The 26,809-nt window shown below is 43.8% G+C and overlaps 1 protein-coding gene across 3 annotated transcripts in view; it reads left to right on the top strand.

Annotated features, from left to right (window-relative positions):
- The window catches only part of UNC79 (unc-79 homolog, NALCN channel complex subunit), a 164,108-nt gene extending 154,241 nt beyond the window's left edge, over nt 1-9,867 (top strand). For all 3 annotated transcript variants that reach the window (XM_074998751.1, XM_074998750.1, XM_074998752.1), the window contains 3 exons: nt 439-516; nt 8,340-8,381; nt 9,146-9,867. In XM_074998751.1, coding sequence (XP_074854852.1) covers nt 439-516; nt 8,340-8,381; nt 9,146-9,346 — 321 coding nt within the window. In that variant the 3' untranslated portion in view covers nt 9,347-9,867. The remainder of the gene's footprint in view (nt 1-438; nt 517-8,339; nt 8,382-9,145) is intronic.
- The last annotated feature ends 16,942 nt before the right edge of the window (nt 9,868-26,809 follow it).

Here is a 26,809-nt window from a genome sequence, read left to right as displayed (position 1 = left end):
TGGCCCCTTGGCCAATTCAGAATAAATCTCCTTCAGATGGAAGACAATAAAATCTTATCTTTGTGACTAAATGAATTGCCAAAAGAAATCAGGAAATAGAAATAGCAACGTCTGATGCAATGATTGATGAAAACAACCCAACAGGACATGTAGAAGGAAAAACAACTAAGAAGAAGACTACTGAAAACAGTGTGTCTTGCTGTACAATAGGAGTCAAACAAAATAAATAGTCTATGTATGTGCTGCTGCATCAGAGAAAGACTGAGCAAATTAAGATGTCTGCATGTCATCATGTGATATTTAACTTGAAATGTCAGTAGTTCATATATGCCCCAGTATAGCTGCCAAAAAAAATGGAGCGATAGGATCCCTAAGGGCCACCGGTTGTGTTCACAGTCTCATTACACTGGATAATTATTTAATATTTTTTTCTTTCAGATGGTGGAAATGGTGTGTCTGCATGTGATTAGTTTAATGGAGGCTTTACAAGAATGCAATTCCACTATCTTTGTCAAAGTAGGTGAATCACATGTTGTGAATTTTTCTTTCAGGATTTGTAGGAACCCTTTTCCTAACAGACTTCCTAGATGGGGAAACTATTAGGGGCTGAATTTAAAAGTCAATGCAGAAATAAAGCTCTTTACATTGAAGAAGTAAAATTCCTAACACAGAGGCACAAATCAAAGCCCTGAAATGGAAATGCCCTTGAATTTTGACTTTGTATCTTACTTACTCCCAGTTTCTGTAACAGACTGAATCAAAATACCCTGAAACTTTGCAAGCAGGATTCAAAATCTGGATTTTAAGTTTCCATTTTGGACCAACTGCTGATTCCTGACACTTGATGTCATTCAGTTTGTTTTGCAGGTCATTTACTTTCTGGCAAATGCATTAGGCTATTCGCCAGTACAGGGCTAAGTCCTCTTTGCCTTCATTGTGCAAATTTCCTTTGGAAATCAGTGGCCTACAGCATTTTGTATAACATGAAACCATAGGGAGCTTGCCCTGCTCCTCCTGTCCTCCTGGCACTCTTGCTGAGGAATGGCGGAAGCCCCTGCATTCCAACTCTACTCCCTCACAGGAGCACCACATGGAAGGGTGGGTTGGAACGTGCACCTGTGCCTCAGTCCCCTTTCCCAGGAGGTTCATAGAGGGGACTAGAGGCAGAAGGGGTGGAGAGGGACTCCTGTTTGCTCTGGTTCTGGGCCTCAGAAAACCTTAATTTTCTTCTACCTAAGACCATAGTGCACTGTGGGAAAGTTTTTCTGGCCACTCTACATTTTACTAGAAAGCAGCTTGTTTTGCAGAAGACTTGATCAGTTCGCTCTCCATGGCAAATCCAGGAGGTTCTCTCAAGGTGATCTTTCAGATTGGTGATCACGAGGGAATGGGTTAACATTGAGCTGTTGCCATTTGCAAAAGGGGGCATGGTTGCCATTTTCAATAGAGTGAATTGCAGATGGTTGGGATACAAAGGACTATGGATGTCATCCCATGGACTTGTGGGGTACGTTCAGCTGACTCCCAGTACCTGAATCCAGCATGGGTGCATCTACACTACAAAGCAGTAGGGCTTGGATCCTGAATCCCTTCTTAACTTAAACTTGGATCCTCCAACCCTGCAGGGTTCTGGGTTGGAGCCCTGGGTTATGCACAATTGCAGTGTTGCTGCAAGAGAAGTTAGGCTTGAGCCCAGGCTCAAGTGCAGGCTTGCCCTGCATTGTAGATGTACCCTTTGATGTCCGGTAGCAACACAACAGCTAAAACTGAAACGCAATCTCCCTGCTATCATGTCTCCTTGAAACCTAGTGGCTGATGGAGTTATTCTGTTATACTATTGTGGAGGGCCACTTAAACGTGACAATATCTCGGTCAAAGAATTAAACTTTTCAAATGATTTTAGGCATTCTCTATCTTACTGCCTCACTTCATGTATTTCCCTTCAGTAAATAGACTCTTTTGACCCCCTCAAAGGAGGTGACATTTGAACGAGACAGCATTTCACTTCTTAACGGATGACTGAGCATGAGGCAGATCCGGATTGAGAAGATTCAGGTTCTATTAGCAAATGTTTTAAATTCAGATTTATAATAAGATAAAGAGCTCAGTTCATTTCTGAGCTCTGTAGATCTGGGCCCTGAGAGTGGGCAAGGCTGTGCCAGGATGGGGCATGGACAGAATTCCAGTTAGGTGCACTGATTCAACATCTGATTCAGGATCCTGTGAAGCCCAGAGAGGGTTTTAAAGCTGCCTTCTCAGCTGAAAGAGAGGTGAACATGGCACAAACTCTGCTGTACAATCCAAAGCAAAATTACATTACAATAGAATTCAGATTCAGAGTATGTGTCAGTAAAATACATAAGGGATGTTGTAATGATTACAAAAAATAAATATTATAGATCTAGGTGATTCAAGATTCATTTTAAAAGAAATCCAAGTATGCTAAGCTTTGTAAATACATAGGGCAACCAAACAACCTTCTTTCTGCCCTGCAATAACCATCTACTATATATTTTAGAAGGTTTCTCTTTTTGAATGAGAACTTGTCTAAATGGTGAGAGTTAGGAACACCAAATTTGGTACACAGCTTTCACTGATTGTTCCTTTAAGCAGTGTAAGGGTTTGATTGTGTTGGGAAAATGGGATGTGCCTGGAACAGGATTGCTTCTCATAAATCCAGAAAAGAGACTGAATCATCAAATCAAGTACACTCATGTCAAGTACTGACATAACTGAATGAATGTTGAAAGATGGTGAACCATGGTGAGGCAGAGAAATAGGATAAACCTGGAATAGGATTGCTTTTCAATAAACCTGACAGAAAAGGGATAAAAAAGAGAGAGAGAAACTGGAGTGGTACTCTGTTTTGGCAAAGTGCTTAAGGTTCAAATTCCCATTTAAAATTTTTACTAAAACAATTAAATAGAAAAAATTTAACCATCCCTTTTTTTAAGAAATCCAAAATAAAAGTTAACTTCATTAAAAACACTGTATTTTTGAAAAAACACAATAATTTAAAAAAAGCTTGTACATTTTCCTTTTATTTAAAAAATAAGTTTAAGGACCCAAGCAATGCCAGGTAAATCTGCTAGGGTGTTTGTAACTAAGACTTTTAGGCTGTGGCTACAGTTGGCCAAAACTTCAAAATGGCCATGGATGGACCGCCAGGATGGGGTGGCTGGGGTGGCTGCCCGCTTGCACAGTATATACTTGTGGGCTTACATGAACCACAAGGGCTACCACTCGGTGGTCCTGCAGGCCCTGGTTGATGCCAGCGGCTGGTTCCAGGACATCTACATGGGCTGGTCCGGCTGCGCCCATAACGCGAGGGTCTTCCGGAACTCAGGGCTGGGACGTCATATGGCCAAGGGGACCTTCATCCCCTGGCGGGAGCTCCCCATCGGGGACACGACGATGCTGCCCTGCATCGTGGTGGACGCAGCCTACCCCCTGCAGGCCTGGCTGGTGCAGCCATACACCGGGCACACCCAGCCGAGCCAGGACCTTTTTAACGAGTAGCTGAACCGTGCCCAGAACACGGTCGAGTGGGCATTCGGCCGCCTCAGGGGTTATTTTAGATGCCTCTATACCAGGCTGGAGGTGGCCCTCCCCAAAGTCCCGGCAGTGGTCGAGGCCTGCTGCACCCTCCATAACCTGGTGGAGGCAAAACAGAAGCCCTATATGCAGAGGTGGGCCGCCGAGGTGGGGTGTGGGTGTGGGTGTGAACAGCCCCCTGCCACCCCGTGCCACCAGGCCCACCAGTGCCTGCAGGACCACCGAGTGGTAGCCCTTGCGGTTCACGTTGGCTTCGCGGCTGTGTTCCAGGGCCCAGATGGCAATGTGGGTGCCATCCAGGGCCCCAAAGCAGTTGGGAAAGCCCAGCTCCTGGAATCCATGGATGGCATCGTCCAGGTCCCCGACACGCACCAGCTGCCTCAGGGGCACTTTGTTGATTGCTCGAACGACCTGCAGGGCATAGGAGGGCGCGCTCGTGAGCGTGGGATGTGGTGCGGCTTGCCCGCCATGCCCGTCCCCATCCCCGGGGTGCCTGCCCTTCTCCCGATGGTGCCCATCGCCAGACTGCCCCTTGCCCCCCACATGCAATCTAGGTGTGAGCTGGGCACAGCTTACCTTGATGAGGATGGCCCCAATGTTGGCTTTGCCGAGCCCAAACTGGTGGCTGACAGATGCGTAACTGTCTGGGGTGGCCAGCTTCCATAGGGCAATGGCCACCCTTTTGTGAAGGGGGAGCGCCGGCCTCAGGTGCGTGTCCTGATGCTGGAGTACTGCGGCAAGCCAGTGGCACAGCTCCAGGAATATCCCCTTGGTCATCCTGAAGTTCTGTAGCCACCGGTCATCGCCCCAGTCCTCTAGCACCAGCCGGTCCCACCAGTCGCTGCTTGTGGGGAAGCTCCACAGGCGGTGCATGACTCGGGGGACCGGCTGGGGATGTTGCACCCTGAGGATGGTGTCCAGGAGGGTGGCTACTGTGGTGGCCACCCGGAGCCGCTGCAGCATGGTGGCCAGGATCTCATCCAGAGCGCTGGCCATGGCTGTGATGGAGGGGGAGTACCGGTCGGGGGTCTATGGGGACCGGGATGCCACGTCCGATGCCTCTTGGTCTCTCCCTCTCTCTCTCTCTTGTGCGCTGCCTGGGGACAGGGTTGCTGGCCCTTAGTGTGTGCAGGCTGAGGTATGGAGGGGGGCCTTTAAGGGGACAGTGCGCGGCAGCCCTGGAAAGGCTCGTCCGCCATGTGACCCTGCCTGTGGCGCTTCCTGTCTCTGCTCTTTCAAAAGAGCGTCCTGGCGTGTGTGGATGCTCTCTTTCAAAATTGTGCTGGGGGCCTTTTGAAAGAACAGACCAAACCTTCGGTCCCTGCTGGTGTGTGTGGACACTCTGTTTCGTGAGAACATCTTTCGATGTTCTCTTTTGAAAGATGTTCTTTCGAAACAGAACTGTAGTGTAGATGCAGCCTTACTGTTTGTAGTCCCGGATTAGTTTTAAATTGTTTTTTTTAAAACAGTATTTTCCATTGTGTCAGTATTCCATCTCTACTTTAAAGGTAAGCTGTAAAATTGTGGGAAGAATATGCTGTATTTTTAAAACATTATGAAGAAACTGAATCTTTGCTTTAAGTGCAGAGCTCAACTTTAATTATGGCACCATGACTGGCCCTTCATTTATAACAGTGGTTTTCAAGCTATGGTTCACAGATCTCTTAGGGTCTGCAGACTATGCTTAAGATTTTTGGAAACCATGGAGATATACATATCTCATAGAGCTGGAAGGGACCCTGAGAGGTCATCAGGTCCAATCCCCTGAACTCCTAGTAGGGCCTATCACCATCCCTCACAGATTTTTTTGGTTTTTTAAATCTAACCTGTCCCAGAGCCTTGAAAGGCCCTCTCAAGGACTGAGCTCACAACCCTGGGTTTACAAGGCCACTGCAGTAACCACAGAGTTATTCCTCCCCCCAGTCTGAAATTTTTAGAGTCCACTAATGAAATCCATTCACTTAGAAATATGAAATTAACCCAAAATCAGTTTTGAAACTGTCTTATTTTCAAGGATTTCAGAGACAACTTAGCGTTCAGAACCCAAACCTATACAAAGAGGCTGAAGAAACAACAGAGCTCTCCATTGGTTGATTGTTATTTTTATTATTTTTCAAACAATTTAGAAATCCCATTATGCCTTGTTCTTTTTGTAATGAATTGTAGGGAACGGACTAAATTTTGTGTTTCAAACAACCGTTCCTTTACCTATATGTAACCCTTTCAAACAAAAATAAGTTATCGTTAAAGAATGATCAGCAGGAAGGAGTGAAATAAACATTTTTTATTCAGTTCCCTTATGTTCTTAATACCTATTTCCTGAGCTTTCTGCATTGTGCCAATTGGATAACTGCCACCAACCTCCCCCCACCCTTCTTAGCATAGTGGTTGCCACTGAAACCTGCTCACTTACCATCTTCATTGATGAAGTTTATTGCTGAATTCATTATTGTGAATAGGGAATCAAAAGTGCTTAAAATGTTCAAAAAGGCCACTGTACAACTTTATCAATGTGGACATAAAAATTTATTACTATAATCACCACCACAATTGGAGTCGGAGGGTCACATGATACCAGGCGATTTTTGGAGGCAGACTGTGGTGGGGAATCTTATTAGGAATGAGATGGGATGGGGATAGGGGGAGAGGGGAAAGCCAGGTGAAATGAGGCAAAATAGGGGAGTGTAGATCCTCTTTAAAAGCAGAGGACAGCTTTCTTTCTTTCACTGGCTGGAGCGGCACTTTCTGACAGCTCCCTGCCCTCTTCGATTGCTGTGATTCATCTATTTTTAGCAATTGGTGTTAAGTTTCCCACCCACTTGCTGGGCGTGTGGTTCCCCCTGGGATAGAGCTGCTCTTTTTTGGTCAGATAGCACTTGCTGGGCTGATTTTGAGGCATTTTTCACCCTTTTGGATAAAAGTCCAGCTGGGAGATAGAAAGAAAAGAAATCCAAGTCTTCCAATGCTGTTTCTTCATCCTCCAGCCAGCTAGGTGAGGGAATAGGAGGGGGAGGATTTGCTGCCTCTTAACACCCACCCACTCTAAGGCAGAGGGTTCAGTCCTCCTAAATCTGGTGTGTATCTTAGGAAACATAGGAAATCCTGTGTTTCTGCACAGCTCCCAAACACCTTCCACTTCGGCAGGAAACATGCAGACACTGTCTGGCTCCATAGGAGCATCATGAACACCTGATCAGATTTCCAGAGGTAAATCTGTGAGATTACTAGAGGGAGAATGCCATGGAATTTGAGTGCTGTTTTAGTTGTCCTATTTCTGCCTCTCAGTAATCCTGCATATACCTTGGTCATCAAAGTTCCAGGGGAAGAGCTTCTGCAAGGTCCCAGAAAAGCTGATGAAAAAGCTAATGTTCCCCTGTTTTCTGCCTCTGGCTGGGTTCCATCTGTTCTGGCATCCATCTGACAGCAGAAGCTGAAGTTTGAAAATAGTTCTTTATTTGCTGCACCAAATAATCAGTACTGATGGAGCTGCATATGATCCACTAGCAAAACAGTACTAAAATTTATGTGATGCAGCCAAACAATTAGCATTCTTTGAACAGGGGAAATGGTGCTTTATCTAATACTGTGTCAATAATGATTAGGTTTAACTTACAGTTCTCAGTATCATAATTGGTAAATTGCAAATTCTGATCCCATTTGGAGAAGCATTTCAGAACAATTTGCCTACTGGTTAAATGAATATTGCAAAGCATGGATAGAAATGGTTTCTGTCGGCTTGTCACGTAAAGTTACTCTCAAATAAAAGTTCTGTTAAGAGATATAGCCAGAAATAAATACCAGCAAGTGGACTAGTCCTCCTTGCTTCTCCTGCTCTGCTGATGTCTGAAGTAATTCCTGATCCTTCAGTTGCTCTATAAATAGAGTTGCCAGGGTAGTCAGAAGGAGTTTTGAATGTGGACTGAAGAAGCACGGGTCCAAAGAAAATACATTCAGGCATAGGTCAGAGCCTAAGAGGTACTTTTTCATCCTGATGAGTGAGCCTGCTGTCTCTTGGGATAAGGGTGCAGGGAAGGCTCTTTTCAGGGCTCCAGTGCACAGAGATCAGTAGGTGATCAGGACATGGGCAAGGCCAGGCTGAGGCTGGAAGATCCATTGCTACATGGGTTCACCCTTCCTTCTCATGGAGGGCTGCAGTAACAGCTGTACAGGAACTCCATGGCTGCATGGCCGGCTGAAGGGAAAATTCCTTATCACAGCCTTCACACTAAGATACCCAGCTCACTGTGTACATGTGCAGTACATAGTGAAAGGAGGTCTTGGGGCTAAATTAAATGTGCAAGTATAGCAGAGATGGCTGCAGTTGTTGACCTATAAAACTGTGGTCAGTGCTCATACCATAAAATACGCTGCATCATCATGAACTTCTGCTTCAGTCCTTTTCACTCTTAAATATGTGCATCAGCACGCACTCTTTGTGCAGTCTCTTGTATTGCATTCATTCCAGCACTGCTCACCTGAGTATTAAGAAAACATCTCCAGGAAAATGAAGAATTCCTTTTCATGGACTTCTATTTTAACCTGTCAGCATTGCCTTGCAAGTGTACCAGTAATTGCTCTGTATTGTAAAAGAGGATACAAATGATCAGAGCTGGTTTCCTAACCTCTGCAAAGATATTTCCATATTTATGGATGAGTCCTTTCATCATGTGTCACCATCCATTGAAAGGACTCAATGAGTTAGACATACCCTGCTCTGACTCACTGGAACTGATTTGTAGGTTCATTTAGTATACTAACAAAACATTTGTTGTGTCTTTGTACAGCTAATACCCATGTGGTTGCCAATGATTCAGTCAAATCTAAAGGTAAGTTATGTTTATTGTTCTTTTATGTACGGTATTTCTGTTCTGTGCTTTGTCTGATTGTACTGTAGAAATAAAACTATTGGACTCCCAACTCTGACAATGCATGATAAAAAATACCTTATTTGTTTCATAATGCATCTCATTATAACGTAATCAGCCTGGTATTTGGGCACATGCAATGATCCAGCATTGAATATGCCAAATTTGAGCAGGCAGGGCATCAGGTAGGACAGTACTTCTCAACCTCTTTGGTACTGAGGCTCTGCTCCATCCATTACTTCTGTCTAGGGGGAACTTTGGATCCATGACCCACTGACATAGATCAACAGGTTAAGAACCCCTTATGCAGGGAGTGGCTTTCAGTTCTATAACACCTGGTGTGGACTGGCTGTGGTCTGTTGGCTGGACCATAGTAGTGCTAAGTGGCCCTGTTTGTGACAAAATTGAGGATGAGGTGTACCAGTGAGTCCTGTCAATCAAAAATAGATGGAAACAAAGGCTGTGCAAAAACCTCCATTATAAGGTGTTGCTGAGAACATATAAGTGATTTTGGGGATGGCAGCCTGAAATCATTGCCTTTTGTGGCAACATCATTGTCAGTGGTTGGAGAGGAGGAAGAACGAGACTTGTGATGGAGAGGGTGGGGTGTGTGAAGAAATACTTTCTTCCTAAAATGAGTGCCTTGGGAAAAGTCTTACATAATCTGGGTTTAATGTGTGTATTGGATAAAAGAGAGACACTCAACCTTCTGCTCGTTTTAATAGCATTTATCTGCTGGACTCCAACTGCGCCTTCAAGCCATTCAGAATAATGTGAACCACCACAGCCTGCGGAGATTACAGGGGTCAGGACAAATGAACAACAGCTCATCCATACTCCGCAAATGGCTCCAGTGTACCCAGTTTAAAATGGCTCAGGTGGAAATACAGTCATCTGAAGCTGCATCTCAGTTCTATCCTCTATAAATTATTACAAATCCTCACTTTTTAGGTCTAGCAATAATAGGGTGAAAGCTATAAGAGAAAAGCCCTTTTTTGTATATATCAGTACTATATCTATGCTTTTTTAGCCTAGAACAATTGTGAACAAACTTGCACAGGGCAAAGCTAAGAGCCTGATCCTGCTGTTCCATAATCACACCTGTAAATTATTGCTCTCATGAGCATGCTCAGTGATATTCTTGAGAGAAATCTCAATAATGTTTGCAGGGCTAGGCTCCAGCTATCTGGCTAAACATATGTCTCATCACAGAACTATTTAACTTCTTTAATTTCTTTAACTTCTGGTTTTTTTAAACTAGACTAGTGCATACTCACCAACACACAAAAGTGCTATGTTGGATCTCTCACTCACTCACTCACTCTCTCACACACACACACACACACACAAAAGCAGAGGTGTTTTGGGCTCCTTTTGAGCTGCTTTCCTTTGGGCTTTTTCTTTCAACTCACAGTTGGCAATGCAATAAAACTAGTCACTGTAAAACAGTGGTGTTACAATAAGGTATTTTGTCAGTATGGTCTGAAAAAAAAGTAGCTTGTGAGGAGCTATTACAAAGCACACATAGAAATAAGGTTGTTAAACTGTGCCAGATCATTTGTCTTTTGGGTTAATGTTTACCACACCTGTCAAGTATGGCTTTATTTTTGAGAGGAAAAAAAAGACTTTTTACATCATTGATTTTGTTCTGTATTTTCCTGTAAACTTCCTGGAAATCACTTTAGTTTTGTGAATATTGTATTTTAGTCTTTTGTCAATATTTGTACACAGTGCAATTAAAAATGTACAGCCCAATTCTGTTCTTTCATGTCAAGGGAAGTTTTACCAAAAGAATTGAATAGGAGCAGGTTTGGTCCTGAACTTAAGCATAATGATGATTTAACAAATTAAATCTATGGCATAACATTGTTTAGAAAGTTTGTTGAATATCAAGGAATTTTAACAACATTTAGGGACTGATTCAAAGCCCATTGAAGTCAATGGAAAGACCATTCACTTCACTGGGTTTTGGTTATTTCCTAAAAGGATCAGAATTTATCACCTCGTATAATTCATATTTAACATTGTTGATTCATAAATTTATTACTGTAATGCACTGACTAGAAGGATAATAAACATTATATATATATATATATATTTAAGCTGTATATTGAAATCCTATTAAAACATATCCTTTACTACCACTCTCAGCATTAATGTGTTTTTTCCCTTCTACCTTTGAAGAGGAGATGGGTCCTGCAAACGATTGTTTGAGTATGTTTTTGTTAAGTTTGCTTGAGTATGTTTTTGTTAAGCTTGGCTGTGTCATTCAGAGGAGGAAATGTTTCTTCAGTGGATCAATTAGAAGAAAAAATGGAAGTAACTGGAAGGTTAAACTTTCATTATACTCTGTTGTAGTATCAGATTCACAAATACCAGCTTAGCACCTAGAGCTTGCTACCACATAGGACAGGAGCAACCTGTATTATTGGTGATAATGGACAAGATGCAAAGCATCCTAATTTAACTTATATTGCATAGTGAGGCTGTGATTTAGACAGCTAGAAGAAAAACCCACGTTTACTTGTAAAGGGAATGCACTTCTTCTAGAATCATTGGAAGACACCCATTGAGCTCCAACATGTTGCTTTCCAGAGCGGAACCACATTGACTCACTCATTATTTCATTTGTGTGGTACGCAGAGGCAGCACCATACAGACTTTGCCCCAGAAGCATAGCCACCTAGAGTCACCATGCAGAACAGTGTCATGCAAAATGTGCTGGTGGACTGTGATGGGCTTCACTCTCCTCCAATGAGTGCACCCTTTGGCTGATAGTGCATGCCTGCAATCCCTCTCTCTTTCTTTCTGCTTCAAAATAGAGCAGCACCTAAGAGCCACCGCCCTGAGGATGAAGTCTTTGCTCCCTTGGGGCTTCTTTGCCACAGCTCTCTAGCTGGGCCACTATGCTTCAGTTCCTCCTCCAGTGTGCTTCAGTATCCAGTCCCAGTGACTAATGAGAGGAAGGAGCAACCAAGGCCCAACCACATCTTGGGCTCGCAGCCCAGGAACCCTGTAGACTCTGGCAGACTGCAGTGTCCATTCATTTAAGTTCCACTGCTGCTCTAAAGCCATGCCCTACATTTTGCCCTTACTGCAGGGCTTTGTCCGTCTAGAGCACCAGCACCAACCCAGGGCTCATTCTCTCCAGCTCCTGGAAGTGCCATCTGGTTTGGGGTTCTGGCAGCTATCCACACTCCTGCAGCTCCAACAAGGAACTGAACAGGCTCTGGACCAGCAGTTCTCTTTATACTAGCTTGCTGGGCCTGATTGTGTGCTTTTCACACAGCTGCTCATGGGAGCTTGGAGGACTTGGCTTCTGTTCTTTTTGAGTGGGGTGATGGGAAGGGGAGGCAGGGGGAGGGGATGGGAGACAGGGCCACAAAATGTCCAGCAGAACATGGAACAAATGGGTCTTTTTGAAGCAGAGAAGTGAGGACTGAATATATTAACTGGAAGCTGTTCCAGAATAAGGGACAGCCTGAAAGATGGCGAAATCAAAATGAACAAATAACCCAAAGTGAGATGACAGAAGTGACCCATTAGGGATACTTTTAGTAAAGCCAGCATATATAATAGTTCAAGGTGTGGACTTAGCTAGATGTGTACTTTAACACATAGAATACAAGATGCAATTTTTAACACTGTAATATAAATCTCTGGAAATGATGTAGGCAGCCTTAAGAAGAAGAGCATGATCTGTTTTAAAAATGCTTAAACAGTTTAAAACATACCTTTAGGCTACTTGAAGGTAATATGCAACTCAAGTCATTCATGTTAATACTGAAATAGATCAGAGCAGCAATTCTTTGTGTTTTATAGGCAGATTAGGAAGTAAATAACATTTGGTGTTCCATAAAAATGCTATCAAATAACACAAACTAATCTTGTTTTCTTATGCTCACGGAGTTCATATCTCTTTGTATATGTGTCAAGAACAGTCAGGTTGTATTGGTCTGGTCTCTCTTCTGGGTACTCTTTAAAGAGCTGGAGCTTAGAAGTAGCATTTGGTTGTACATTGTGATAAGCTTCTTAAATAAATGCCTGTTGCCACATCTGACCTAGTAAAAGAATCAATTTCTTTTGCACTGAACTGTGAAATTGACAAACACAAGACAAGGCACTTGGGATCAAATGACTGTTAAAAAACACTGTGTAGGCAGCCCAAATGGTAAATTACATAACTCTGTGTCCTGTATGGCAAAGTTATTGGATGCATTGAACACCTCAGATTACTTAATTTTTCACTGAACGCCTCACTGCTTTATCCATACTGAAATACACACTTCAGACAAATGGTGTTTCAGTTGATTTTATTAATCTTTACTCAGACATCATATCTGGTGGTGGTGCAATATGGCCTGATGTGCCTGTTGTGGCCCCGAATGCTTCTCTAAACTCCAGACCCCTTGAAGTTGGGAAGTTGACAAGAGACCAGTTTTCCCAGGCCATTTTTCAGGCTGTGCCGTCCAATAGGTGTGAGGTGGTATATTTTCAGCCATGAATACGCCATATAGTATTACTCTGTATGTACCAAATCATAAAGATGAAAACAGTACATTCATAAGTGACTGGTTTTTCATACTTTATTTTTGCTTTTCCATTGTGCAGCTCTGTAAGTGCCAGGAGACTCTGATACATTGGTTCTCCAGCTTGTCTGGGATTGTCAAAGGGGCCAAAGAGCATTTCATACCCATCCCCCATTGACTTTCCCTTAAGCCCCTTTAAATTCCAGCTTTGGTTAACAGGATGAATCTTCAACTTGGTGTCAGGCCTAAAACCAGAGTAGGACACTGTCAAGCAGGGCATTGGAATAGTGGGGGAGCTGGGAGCCATTGAAGCAAATTTTAAACAGATACTGTATGTGTGTGATGGAAAGCACTTTCAGGGATGCTTCTGCACCCCCAGCACCCTATTTCCAGCACTTATAATGTCAAGACAGTCAGACCTACAATGTCACATGTTTAGGATGAGAGGGGACTGGGTCGCTGCTTAGCTGTAGAGATTGTGTGCATGTTTGGGAGGAGAGGTTCTAAGACATTCTCCTTCCAGGTACAACGATGAAAATCTAGGATGGCTCCATTCCCGTCTGGTGAAAGTACTTGGGTCAGAAAAGGGATATAAGAGGAAAGCAGAGGAAGATAGGAGAGCAAAATGTATGGTTAGCTTCTGTAGTCTGGAAGAGACAGTAAGCAGAAGATGAAGTAGTAGTGTGCACCATTCAGAGAAAAGAGTTCGGGTGTTATCCCAGGCTGTAGAGGAGCCAGAAAGGGGCTGGTGCTGCCACAGCTCCAGCTGCTAGTGTCAGATGTACTTGGTCAGGTAGTATGGGACAAAGTTGGTGGAAGGAAAGACTTCTGGGCCCACTGGCTCCAAGGGGTGCAGGTCCCAGCCAGTAGATGTGGGGCAGTGTTTTTTCAGCCATGAATAAGCCATACAGTACATATTGCTCTGCACGTACCAACTAATAAAGATGAAAACAGTATGTTCATAAGTGCCTTGTTTTTCATTCACTGCTAGGGAAACTCAACATAAACATCTGGGATCCAAATGACTGAAAATTATTGCCTATGTACTGGATTTGACAGATGTCACTAATCTACTAATTCATAACTGAGCAATCTATGAGCTGCACCAGATAACATCACAAACAGATACTGTATTTAAGCAGTTGCCTATCAAGCCTGACAAACCATAACTGTGTGCTGGGAAGCTCTGAGTTTCATAGACATAGTACAATGCCAGGTCAGCTTTGTGTATGTATAATTCTGTAGCTTAGCAGGACAAACAGAAACTGTTAGGCTGTTTTTAATATTTTAGATCCTTTCAGAAAGGTACAACAGCATGTCTGTACAGATTTAAACACAATAAAAATGTCATAGGACAGCCTCATTTAGGGCAGGTTTGCTTTTCTGACAGCTCTATGGCTTTCCTATGAAATCAATTGGCTTGCAGCGAAGTTCTTTCCAAAAATTTTTTTGAACCTGGGAATTTTTGCCCCATGGAAATGTTATTAATTGCAAACTTCACCTGTGAAAGGTGGCTGGATTTGAGGAAATTCTGTCTAAATGCTGACAGAGTTAGAGCCTCAGCGGATGTAAATCACTGTAGCTCCATTGAAGTCAGTGGGGTTGCCCAGATTTACACCAGCTGTGGATCTGGCCCAGTAGTTTTGGCTTGTAAAAGATAAGGGCTGGCCCAGTGGGGATGGGATGCAGGCAAATGATATCACGGAGTATATAGAGGCTAGTGTTAGTCCATCATAGCTGTGCATTATATTGCATGCTATTTAATGAATGTGGCCATGCCTTAGTCCTCATGCGGATGTGTTTAGTAAAGGCCATACTGTGCCATTAAGGAACAAGACAGTGTTGGAAGCGATGCAGGGCCACTAAGGGCACAGCCCGGTCATGCCATCCTTAGGAAGGGGTAACATGCCACCATGTATCCCGCCTCCTTCAGTTCCTCTGTGCACCCTACACGGCCCCGCCTCCTCCTTATTCCTGGGTTGTACCCGGGAGTGCCAGCAGTTTCTGAGCTAAGAAGAATATGGGCTCTATAACTATACCTGGCTACCAAACAGGAGTGTAATGAGAGCCAACTGGTGGCTGGCCCTCTTTGTGGGAGTATGAGAAGGAGGACAGAGAAAAGGGGGAACCCCTTCTCTCTAGGGCAACTATGCTGGCTCCAGAACACACACACACACACACACTGGTGGGGGTTGCAAGTGCAGTGGTGCACACTCATAGGAGTGGGTTGGAGGCAAGGCCAGGCCCATGCCCTCCCTGGTGCCCTTACAAGCACTTGGTGCCTGCCACTGAGGAGAATTTGCTTTGAAACTTTCAGAAGGTGTGCACAGAGCCATTGCTGTGTACGTTCCTCTCAGCAGCACTAGCCAGTAGGTGACCAGGCTGTTCAGAGCTTTTTTGGACTATCTGTGTCTGTCCAAAATCCTATCTCACTTAATCTGAATGCATCCTGCAGATAAATCAATAAGAACATAATTGGAGGTAAACATCTTCTAGAACTGGAAGGGACCTTGAGAGATCATCTAGTCCAGTACCCTAACCTCTTGGCAGGACCAAGCACCGTCCCTGACACCTATTTGCCCCAATCTCTAAACGGCCTTCTCAAGGATTGAGCTCACAACCCAGGGTTTAGCAGGCTAATGCTCAAACCCCTCAGCTATTCTTCCCCCTTATATAGGGCTGCAGAAACAAGCCTGCCTGCTTTTGAAAAGCCCTTCTTCTCATTTACCTTGTGACTGACAGTAACAAAGGTGGGCTTCAACCCAGATGGGATTTGAACCCACAATCTTTGACTTAAAGTGCCAATACCTTAACCAACCCTTGGTCAGGTCATTCAGTGCAGCAATAACCTAGCTGATGTTTTCTGCCTTCCTCCAGTACCTCAGTCTAGGCTGGCACCTGGAGAAAGCTTGAGACCCTCTGGCCTAGAAGAGCGGCCAGGAGGAGCCAAGCCCTGTATGTGCCAAAGCCCCACACAGCACTGGCACAGGGAAGATTCCCTGTGCCTCAGCTAAGCTCTGCAGTGAAGGGAGCTATTTCTAATCTGTGCCCCAAACCTGCAGGGTCTGCAGCGGCCTCGTCCCAGGCAGGGGCTTGGCACCTTCTTCACTTGTCCCTGCCCTAGGTTAAACTCCCAGTCAGTGTGGGGTTGCTCTGTCCCATAGGCACTTCTGCTGAGCCATCTCTGTGTCTGCAGTTCACTGAAGCCACTGCATTCAAGTTCCCTGGACCCTAGTGCAGAAGACATCCTTAGGGAATGACTCCTTCCCACCTACAGTGTAGCCAGGGACCAGCAGCAAATAGTCTGAGTGGCAAAGTGCACTTTTTGCACTCGGAGGACATTAAATTACACAGAAGTGTTTGGCTTTTCAGACCAACTTTTAATTAAAGCAATGAAACATGCCACCCACCAGAGACTCAAGTGGTCTCCCCTTTGTCTTCTGAACAGTAGCTGTAATTTCAGCTACTTTAAGGCCACTTATAATAAATAAAAATCAGAAAGCAATCAAGCCTAAAGTACCACAGAAATCAGATTAATACAATCAACTTGGCAGCAGGGAGATTTATTTTTTTGTGCAGGTTCTTGACAGATAAAAATAGAAGGCACAAAAGCCGAGTAGGTCCCATATGTTGTGTTGCTTCTTGTTTTGTAGCACTAAATGTTTTGGAAGCAATGTATGGTAGCCTCAGCAATTACAGACCAACTTTAGATGAATGTGCCTGTCAAAATCCAAACAAAATCCTGTATCATTTTACTTGTTTTTTTCTGCCATTCTAAATGAAATTATGGAGAATTAAATTTCTGAAGCATGACCATTGCACAAGGATTATTCAGAGAAGCTCTGGCCACCTGCATAAGATTCTTTCCCCCTAGCTTGTTTGTTCATTTTCTCTGTTACTAATTAGGTTTCTGACTTAAACTTAGTTTGCTGATAATGGATTTTAAAGATTATCATAAAAGACAGGATAGTGAGGTCAATCTTTTGAGCTGACAGTGGAGTAACCTTCAGAATGTTTATGCTTTATGATATCCCATGAAAACGAAAGACTGCCAGGTCTGCTAACCTGCCATACTTGTTGGGGATTAAAAACCCCACAGCACGCACCAAATAATACTGGCGCCACAATTATGGATATTATCCCTTTAGAGCCACGACCACTGTATGTGATGCACTTTATAAACGTTCAAGAAAGGAGGGCAGAGGGTTTTAATGGTATAACTATTTCAGTGAAAAAAAACACACACCTAACTGCATAGTAACACTGGTGCAAATTCTTCCTGTATGTAGACCCCACCTTTCGTTTGCAAATCACTCCACTGAATCTTCTGGCAGAGTGAGGGCCTACTCAGGTCTGCTCCATTCATGCATTTTGGATGGTATAAGTAAAATTTAGGCACATGAGTATTTTTTTTTGCATAGTGGATAAATCAGTACAAGCCTTTAGTTAATGGCAGTGGGGTGTGATAGAGCTGAACAGTCACTAAGAACATGCAGTCCGTCTGCTAAGCTATGGCAGAGTAGTTTTAGGAAGTGTTATAACCAAGTGTAACTTCTGGAGAAGACATGACTCCTGGGCTGTGACATTGTGATGTGGTCTCTGGAGCTCATCAAGGCCCTTTTTAGCACAGTGTACTGTAACAGAAATGAAAGAACGGTGGGTCAGATTTGTGAAGATTAGTGGCTAATCTGAATTTCTCCATTGTGGCACCTGGGATTTAGGACCCACCTTTAAACAAGGTGGATACATTTGTTATGACTAACTTTAAGACTTCATATGCAGAAATAGTACCAAGAGTGAAAACCCAATACCAGCTTCACATCACTTCCTATTGATTTACTAATCATTTTATTAATTCATCCAACAGGGACAGCTCAACCCAGTGGTCTCAGACCATTATTCTTCTGTATCTTGTTGAGATTGCCTTGTTTTTGACTATGCAAACCTCCCTTTTCTCATGCCAGGGTCAAGTATTTGCATTCACTAATTTCAATCAATTTCACATTTGTAGTAATTTAGCTCACTGCAGCATGTTGATTAGGTTCATTGGCAAAGACAGCTCTGGAATATCCTGTGGCAGGAAAAAAATTACTCTTTGCAAAGCACTCATGTTGATGGAAGAGATTATGATGGGGAATGCCAACAGTGAGGTAGAATAGAAGGATTTATCCCAGGAAGTTAAAACATGATAGGGTGGTGGGACAACAGGGAAAGGGTTTGGAGACAGTTTTTGATTTAGAAATGATTCGACTTTATTGGATTTGTTCAGTTAAAATCCCTTGTAAATTAATGCTTAGGAACAAAATTGGCAAAAAAAAATGGTATTGATATGGAATTAAATTGATTTGTTTGCAAATTCTTTGATCTTCTTTATCATGGACAGCCCCATTTTTAAGTATGTACACTTGATAGGATTTTCAAATCCTGCTTATAGATGCTTAAATTGACCCTTAGGCACTGAAAGTACCATTTTATATATTTGCATCACTCTGAATTACAGGACTTGGATGTGTCCTTTGGCGAAATAGGCCCAGTATGTGATACCAGATGGAAAAGGTTGTTCATTTGAAGTTGAGTATCCATTGCGAAAGGTACGATAATTCCATAAATTCTAATAACTATTGGCAGCCTGGGTGAGACCAGTCTTGTAGCTAACTCACATGGCTGAATTGGAAGAGAGGAAAAAGGGGTTATTCCCCGCTCTGCTCTAGTCTCTTTGTAACCTGAGGCAAATCATCTGTTTCTATTTCTTCACCTATACAATAAACATTATGGATCTTTCTGCAGTGGGGGGAGGGGTGACTGTCCCTGGGTACTACCGGGGTTAACTAAAGGTGGCTAAGGTACTTGCTAGCACCTGGAGGATGAGTCAGGCCCATGTAAAGAGGCAGCCCAGGTGGGGTTAGTGAACATATAGTAGGAAGACCAGATGAGAAGATGGCTGTGGGGAAAGAGCTTGGCAGTTGCTGTGATTTCCCAATAGTAAAGGCAGGGCTGGGAGAGGCACAAGTATGAAAGGACCTGAAGGAAAGCAAATATAGTGAGGCGCCTGAGGAAGCAGACATCAGCTGTCTGTCACAATGTCCCTGTAGTGGAAATCAGAGGAGAGAGGGCCTGTTTCCTCCTACTGGCCACTGGAAAATGCGGTGCATAAACGCCCTGCTATGACGAAGGGAAAGACAACTGAGTTCAGAACTAGGACAAATTTTCTTAAAAAAAAATTGCTTTTAGACAAAAAAACCCTCAAACAGCAACATGTACATTAAAACCAAAATTTAATAATTTAACCAGGTATAGCAAAGAAGAAGTAACATTATATCCAGCTTTAATAATGGAAAATATATACCATCAGTGTATGCTAACAAACAAGTGTCAGATGCTCACGGCACACCTGTGAGTGGTTCGTGGAACATCAGTGTTCTGTGGAACGTGGCTTAAGAAACACTGCTCTACAGGTCACATCCTCCTCAAGCACTTTGCCATGCTGTACAGGCAAATCCAAAGGGGCTTCTGCAAGGTCACACCAGCATTCTGTTATGAAGTGGCAATAAATTAAGCTGTCCCAGCCACCAAAAGATCCAAATCACTTTTGGGAGCAGGGGAAGTAAAATGGATTAAACATTTTAAATTTCTTTTGGTCCACAATGAACTACTGTCTCAAATTTAATTTTTGGACCACTCATAGTCTTAATCCAGGAAACCCTCTACTGAATTGTTCTTATGTAAAATAGATGAGCATTATCTAATACACAAAATGCAATAATACTTTTACTCCACTTGGGACTACAAAGGCATAAAGGGATTTTCCTGAATATAATTACAATTTGACCTTTTCCCTGCTATGGGCTCTGATAAACATACCAGAATAGATTTGCTAATCTCTACAGTAGATTATTTTCTGTTTCAAAATGCTGCCATGAGGCACCTCCTTGTCATTTTATGAACTTTCTCCTCAGTTACTTATGAACAAGAGCCTTCCAGCTTTGACTTGCTCACATTCCCACAATGAGCCATTGACGTTTAAAGTGATCACAGGAAGCCACTAACGAATATAACTTCTCATTTTCAGGAGAGACTGCAAGTAATTGAGGCGATGTCCTACACTAGCCTGGAACATTGATCTGTTCAGGGTTGATCTTCTGGGGTTCGATTTCACACGTCTAATATGGATGCACGAAATTGACCTCTCCAGGTCACAGTCGTCCCATGTACTCTTCGTGAAGCAGAAGGAGTAAGGGAGATTGACACAGAATCTCTCCTGTTGACCTTCCCCAGTACGGACAGCCAGGTTAGCTGAGTGCAGATACATCAATTCTAGCTAGAATTGCATATCTATGGTTGATTTACTTTTCCTAGTGTAGATGTAGCCCAAGTAAGTGCTCTATAAAGAGCTACATGTAATGGGTTCTGCTCCCCCCTTCTTGCCTGCCCCCCCGCATAAAAATAAAAAAGAAGAGTAAGAAGGAAAAGGAGAGGGAAAGGAAAGTAACCCAAGGCATAAGGATGGAGGCTGGTGAGGTTATGGCTCTGGCTTAGGTCCAAGAGATGGGTTCATTTCCTGGCTCTTCTAGAGACTCCCTGTGACACCTTTAAGAAATCATTTAATTTGATATTGTTTTTTAAATTAGATAACAAGTTTGGTTGATAAATGCAGCTGTTGACAGTATACTTAGACTTTAACATGATGTTTGACCTGCTGCCACATGACCATTTTATATCATTGTAGTTTTTTAAATAAAAACATGGCACTCATTAAATGAATTAAAACCCAACTAACATGGGTCTCAAAAATGCAACTGTAAACAGGCAATCAGCACTGAAGGGGGTTTATTTCCAGTAGGGTCCCACAGGTATAAATTCTTGGCCTTAACACTATTTAATATTTTTAATCAATGACCAGGAAGAAAACAAAATCTCCTCTGAAAGTTTTCAAATGACACAAAAATTGAAGGAGTGATAAATAACACAGGTTACTCATTCCAAGTAAAACAATATACATTTTGCTGTGGCTAAATGTAAGCATATGTGTCTGGGAACAAAGAACGCAGGCTGTAATTACAGAACGGGGGACTCAGTCTTGGGAAACAGTGATTCTGAAAAAAAATTTGAACAGGAGGGGTCATCGTGGTTCATCAGCTGGACATCAGCTCCTAGGTTGATGTTGTGGCCAAAAAAAAGCAACTGAGGAGCTAGGAGAACAGCTAGGAGATCCCTGGCAGCCCTGCAGCTGCGAGTCAGCTGGGGCATAAAGCCTGCAGACAGCCCCGCAGCCACAGGGATTCTAGCTGGGGGCAGAGGGACCTGGCAGCCCTGTAGCTGGGGTGGTGAGTCCTGCTGGCAGCACCAACTGCAGGGACCCCTGCCAGGCCAGGGAACTCCAGCAGTCCCATGGCTAGGAGCTGGCTGGGGTGCAGCGCCCCAGCTAGAACCCAGCCACAAGGACCCCTGCCTGATGGTGGGGGAGCCTGGAAGCCCTGCAGGGAGCCCTGAAGGAGTGGGGCCTTCCTCTAGACAGCTGGCCTGACTGCCCTTTGTCTGGCAAATCCCCTTGTCTGGGACCACCCAGGTGCCAAGGGTTCCAGAAGAGGGAGGTACAACCAGTACTATTTGGCACAGGCCCAGGCCTGTGGATGATGGATGGGGGAAAGCAAAGGGAGCAATTGCCCTGGAGCCCAGATATTCAAAAGGGCCTGCGGCTTCCAGCCCCTGCCACCATTACTACAGCAGTGACATCAGCCAAACCCATGGCCCTTTAAATCACCAATGGAGCACCATGCAGTGTGCTCTGGGCAGCTCTGAGGGCTGCCTGGGCTACAAAGTGGGGGAACGGCCTGTTGTATGTGGCACTGAGGGTTGACTGCCCCAGCCCTGTTCCTTCTGACTGAGGCCCTGCCCTTTCTGGGAGTGTGGAGTCAGGCCCACCCCCCCCAACCATCACCTTGCCCAGGGGCTCAGAAATACTGTTAGGCACCCTGTGCAGGCATGGATGCTGATGGAATAGGATGTCCAGTTCTGGCACCCATTGAGGAAGGATGTTGATAAGGTGGAGAGGGTTCAGAAGAACGCCACAGGAATGATTAAACGATTGGAAACCCTGCTAGTGATGGATTCAAGGAGCACAGTCTACTTTGTTTAACAACGAGAATATCATGGGGTGACCTGATGTCAGAGGCTGGAGGTGGATGGCAGAAGAGATCGCTTATGTTCTTATGGTGACAGTCCACAAGCACCTACACAGGAACTAAATACTTAATAACGGGCTCTTCCATCCAGCAGCAAAAGGCAGAATACGATCTAGTGGCCAGAAGCTGAAGCCAGACTTGATTTCAGACGAGATGTGTGAATTTGAACACTGAGAGTAATTAATCATTGGAACAATTGACCGAAGGTGGTTGTGGTTTCTCCATCACTGACCATTTTAAAAGATGTCCTCTAGGATTGTTTGGAGGGAGCCAGAAGAGAAAGGAGGAAAATTCTATTGCCTGTACTACATAAGAGCTAAGACTGACTGACTACAATAGTCTTTTCTGGCCTCAGCATCTGCAAGACCAATACTTTGAATAATATACACTGGCAGTGACTCGACTCCCTATGAATAACCACTTTTGCATCACTTTTAAGAGACTGAAACTATATTGCACTGAAGCCCATGGGAATGTAAGTTTTCAGTGGGAGTGACCTTTGCCCAAAAAGTGCAATGTAAGTGCTTAGTATACTTATTACTAACAATCATTAATACGGTTCTTAGACACATTCATCCAATTTTCTTTCTGCAGGAGTTCTGCTTTTATTTTATTCAGGCCATTCATTTTATTCTCTCCTAATTAAATGCAATTTTTCTCAGCAGAAGCCTTTTTTAGTCAGAGTTTTGACTCAGCAAAGCTAAATAACAGGCCTCCCATTCTCACTGTTAGCATTCTATCTCTGTCTCACTGCAAGCAGCATGGGCAACGTGGTGCCAGCCTCCAAGGAAGTCAGAGCTCCATTAATTCACCCGAGGGAAGATCTGTCATGTTTCTGTGAGCCCCGCAGCACAGATAATGTCCTCATGTCTGAATTGATAATCAAATGATAGTCCCAAAGCCAGGCTGTGCATTCTTAATATCACTTTTGGAGAATCAATCTTACAAATGCAATAAATGCAAGAGGTTGCTGGCTTTTTGAAAATACAAATTATAAATCTATTCTGGAAAGGAGAACTTGGCTTTACTCTATCTTGCAGACCCTAACAATCTTCAGGCACCTTCCCTTTAATGTTTCTCCAAAATTCCCTCATTTGCTTTCCACAAATCCCTCTTTTTTCGAGTCACAGACCTGATTTTTATCTCTGTGAATTGCTGGTGTCTGGGGACACTTGCAGAGCAAAAGAATGGTGCCAAATGATTCAGGTTATTATTCACAAAGGCTGGATTGCAGGAACTGCCCCATTCATTTGAATTAGTGCTTCTGGGTTAGATTTATCTGAATGTGTAAAACAGCCTGGGTCCATTAAGCCAATCACCCTTGGCTCCTCATACAAGACTTTTAAAAAGAAACAAAAATAGCATCTGGCAAGATCTCACAAGAAAAATAAAACAAAGCAGTGAGACATAACTGAATGGGATCAAATGAAGAGGACGCTACATGTAGTACTGTAACATGTAACTTCCATTGCATATAGAAGTTTAATCAGTCAGTGATTGATTTTTAAGGATAAGTTAGACCCAGTGGATAAAGGGTTATTATTACATTAATGTTGATAAACTGGCGCCCTGGTTCCTGTCTGGAGAAGTGCTCTGCATTTGTTTAAATAATGGCAATAAGGTAATAAAATGCTTTTGGAGCTGGGAGAACATTCTCAACCATCACAAAGAAGGCATAGTGCTGTGCAGAAACGCAAATTTCTACACTTCCACTGCTAAGAGTAGCAGGGCCTCAAACTGTCAAGTTGACAGCCAGACAGGCAACTTGAAGAACGAGGGCCTCAGCTGGTATGAAAGAGCTAAATTCACTGTTAGTTTATACTGAGGAGCTCACACAACTTGCAGAAAAGGGAGCAGATTGTTGGAACTGCTTCAACTTTACTGAAGGAATGAAGCCTCATGGGAATGAGGGATTCCAGCATGTTAAAAAGTCACCTGAGAAACTTGGGGTAAAATCAGCATTGGTCCCGCCTTGTATAATAACTTTACTGACAACCCATTGGCCACCTGCTGAGCACCCCCATGCCTGGTGAATTGTAGCCGCAAGGAGAGTGTGGTAGAAAGGAACAGATGCCAAGAAAAGGGGCACTTGGACAGACAATCAATTAGTTAATTTGTAAGGGTTTGAATGAAACTGTTTCAGAGTTGGCTGCCCAGTTCTCCATTATGTGTTCTGTCCAAGGAAATGCATGACTTGGAAATGGGATAAAATGAATGGACTCTCTATTTTATGTATTTATAATAGGTCCACCATGGTAATGTCTTGGTACCAATGGTGCTCACTATGTTTGCCAAATCGGAAGGCTCTAACCCCAGAGGTACATTTACCAAATGGGAGACGTTCAATGGATATTGAGATGTGTATCGAGACTGTGCATCTTAAAACAGCCATTCCACTTGAGTAAAACAATCCTTGTGAAAAAGAATAGGGTGAGTCCTGATCTTATTGCCATAAGTTAACTGCCTGAAATTACCCTAACTTTAATGCTTAGTTCACTGAAGCTGGTTGAGGAAACAGGGACTCTCGCTAGGCAAGACTCGTTTTCTGGTGATGGATGGAGGACCTTAAATTGGACAAATTGGGAGGGCCTTTTAGTATGATGGGTAGAAGTAGCACCACTGGTAAAAAGGCTGCACTATGTTATATACCAAAGTGTGTTGTGTGCCAAGCTGACTGGGAAGCTGAAAGATGTGATGGAAATTGAAGAAAATAATCATTTTAACTAGTCTCAAGTGTGCAACACAGACTACTCTGGTGAGCTGAGTGGAGTCTTCTGCCGACCACAGATCTCCTCCGCAGTGATGTCTTCTGCCTTAGTAAGGGCACAGCACTTGCATACCTCTGTGAACACGAGACTCAAGTTTTTGAGTTCCTTCAGCCAAGCACTCACAAGAAAGCAGCTCGATATCTGGCCCTTGTAGCAGATACTGAATTAATGGTCAAAGTGGGCTCATTGACCACTGTTCCATCCCACACCTCCAGCTGTTAGATTTGCACAGATCAGGAAAAAAACCCAAATGTTTCTAGAGCACATGCGAGCCACCCACATGGACAGGGCACAGTTAAATGCATAGAGGAGAACCATGCTGGAGGACAGGAGAGCAGTTTGGGAGGACAGGAGGGTGCTCAGGGAGTGTGAAGTCCAGACCCAGGAGGAGATGTTAATGCTGATGAGGCAGCAAATACAGCTCTTAAGGTGCCTGATAGAGGTGCACTGGGCCCCACTGTAGCCCATGATATACCACATGTCCTCCTCACCATGTTCCATACTCTCTCCCCATAAGCATCCCAGAATTTGGGGAGGGAAGTCAAGGACAGCCCCGCATTCCATTCCCAGGGATGTTTCTCAGACTAGCAGGCAGAGATTCCCCCACCTGTGATGGCAAAATGCATTTTTCCCTTGCTTACCCACCTCCAAAGCCCCTACCAAGAACTACTGGCTCCTAAATAAAAATGATTAAGCGTGCAAAAACAGTGGCTTTATTGCTCGTGTTGCATGGGTGGAAGCGTTTTACAGGATTTACAGGCCAGCACAAATCCTGGAGGTGGCAGCTCCTTGAGAGCAACAGATGTGAGTGTCATTCAGTTATGTCATTGTCTAGTGACTCATAAAGCTGTTTTTCAAAGCCTTCCTGATTACCAGTGTCACTATGTTGTTTCCTTATTGCTCTGGTGTCTGGCTGCTCAAAATTAGTGACCAGGTGTTCTGCCTCAGCTCTCCAGCCTGGCATGAAATTTTCCATCTGACTCTCAGATTAGTTATAGTGCACACAGCAGGCTGCCACCACAGGGGAATGTTGCTTTCACTGAGGTTTAACATCATCAGGAGGCTTCTGAACCAGGATTTTAAATGGCAAAAGGCCTATCCTACTACCATTCTGTACCTACTTAGCCTGTAGTTTAACTGCTCCTTGCCATGGTCCAGGCTGCCTGTCTATGGCTTCATGAGCCAAGGGAGCAAGGGGTAACCTGGATCTCCCAGGATTACTATTGGTATCTCCATGTCTTCAGTGGTGACTTTCTGGCCTGGGAAGACAGTTCCATTCTGCAGATTTCTGAACAGACCAGAGTTCCTAAAATGTGAACATCATGCACCTTTCTCCACCATCTCACACTGATGTTGATGAAATGACTCTTGTGATCCAACCAACCCCTGAAACACCATGGAAAAGTATGCCTTGCATTTTATGTACTGTGTGGCAAGGTGGTCTGGTGCCAAGATAGATGGAATGCCTAACCCTATCACCCCACTGCAGTTAGAAACCCCATTGCAGCAAAACCATCCCCCTATGTCCTGCACATTTCTCAGAGTTACTGTCTTTCATAGCAGAGGAGTATTGATTGCATTGGCTACCTAAATCACAGCAGCCCCCTCTGTAGATTTGCTCACTCTGAATTGATTGCCCACTGACAGGTAGCTGTCTGGTTTTCCATGTTTCCACAGAGCTATTGCCACTAGCTTCTGAACTATCAGAGAGAGTCTCATTCTGGTATTAGTAAACTTCAGAGTGGGAGAAAGCAATTCACAAAGTTCCATGAAAGCGACCTTATACATGCAGAAGTTTTATAGCCACTACTGATCATCCCATACCTGCAAAACAATATGCTCCTACTCATCTGAGCTTGTTTCACGGCACCCGAACCCATGTTCCAATGTGTACAAAGCATCAAGTGCAG

This window comes from Carettochelys insculpta, chromosome 6 (genome assembly GCF_033958435.1).
Source record: "Carettochelys insculpta isolate YL-2023 chromosome 6, ASM3395843v1, whole genome shotgun sequence".
Taxonomy (NCBI): Eukaryota; Metazoa; Chordata; order Testudines; family Carettochelyidae; genus Carettochelys; species Carettochelys insculpta.
Note: the sequence above shows the minus strand (reverse complement) of the source record. Positions and strands in the feature narration are given on the sequence as shown.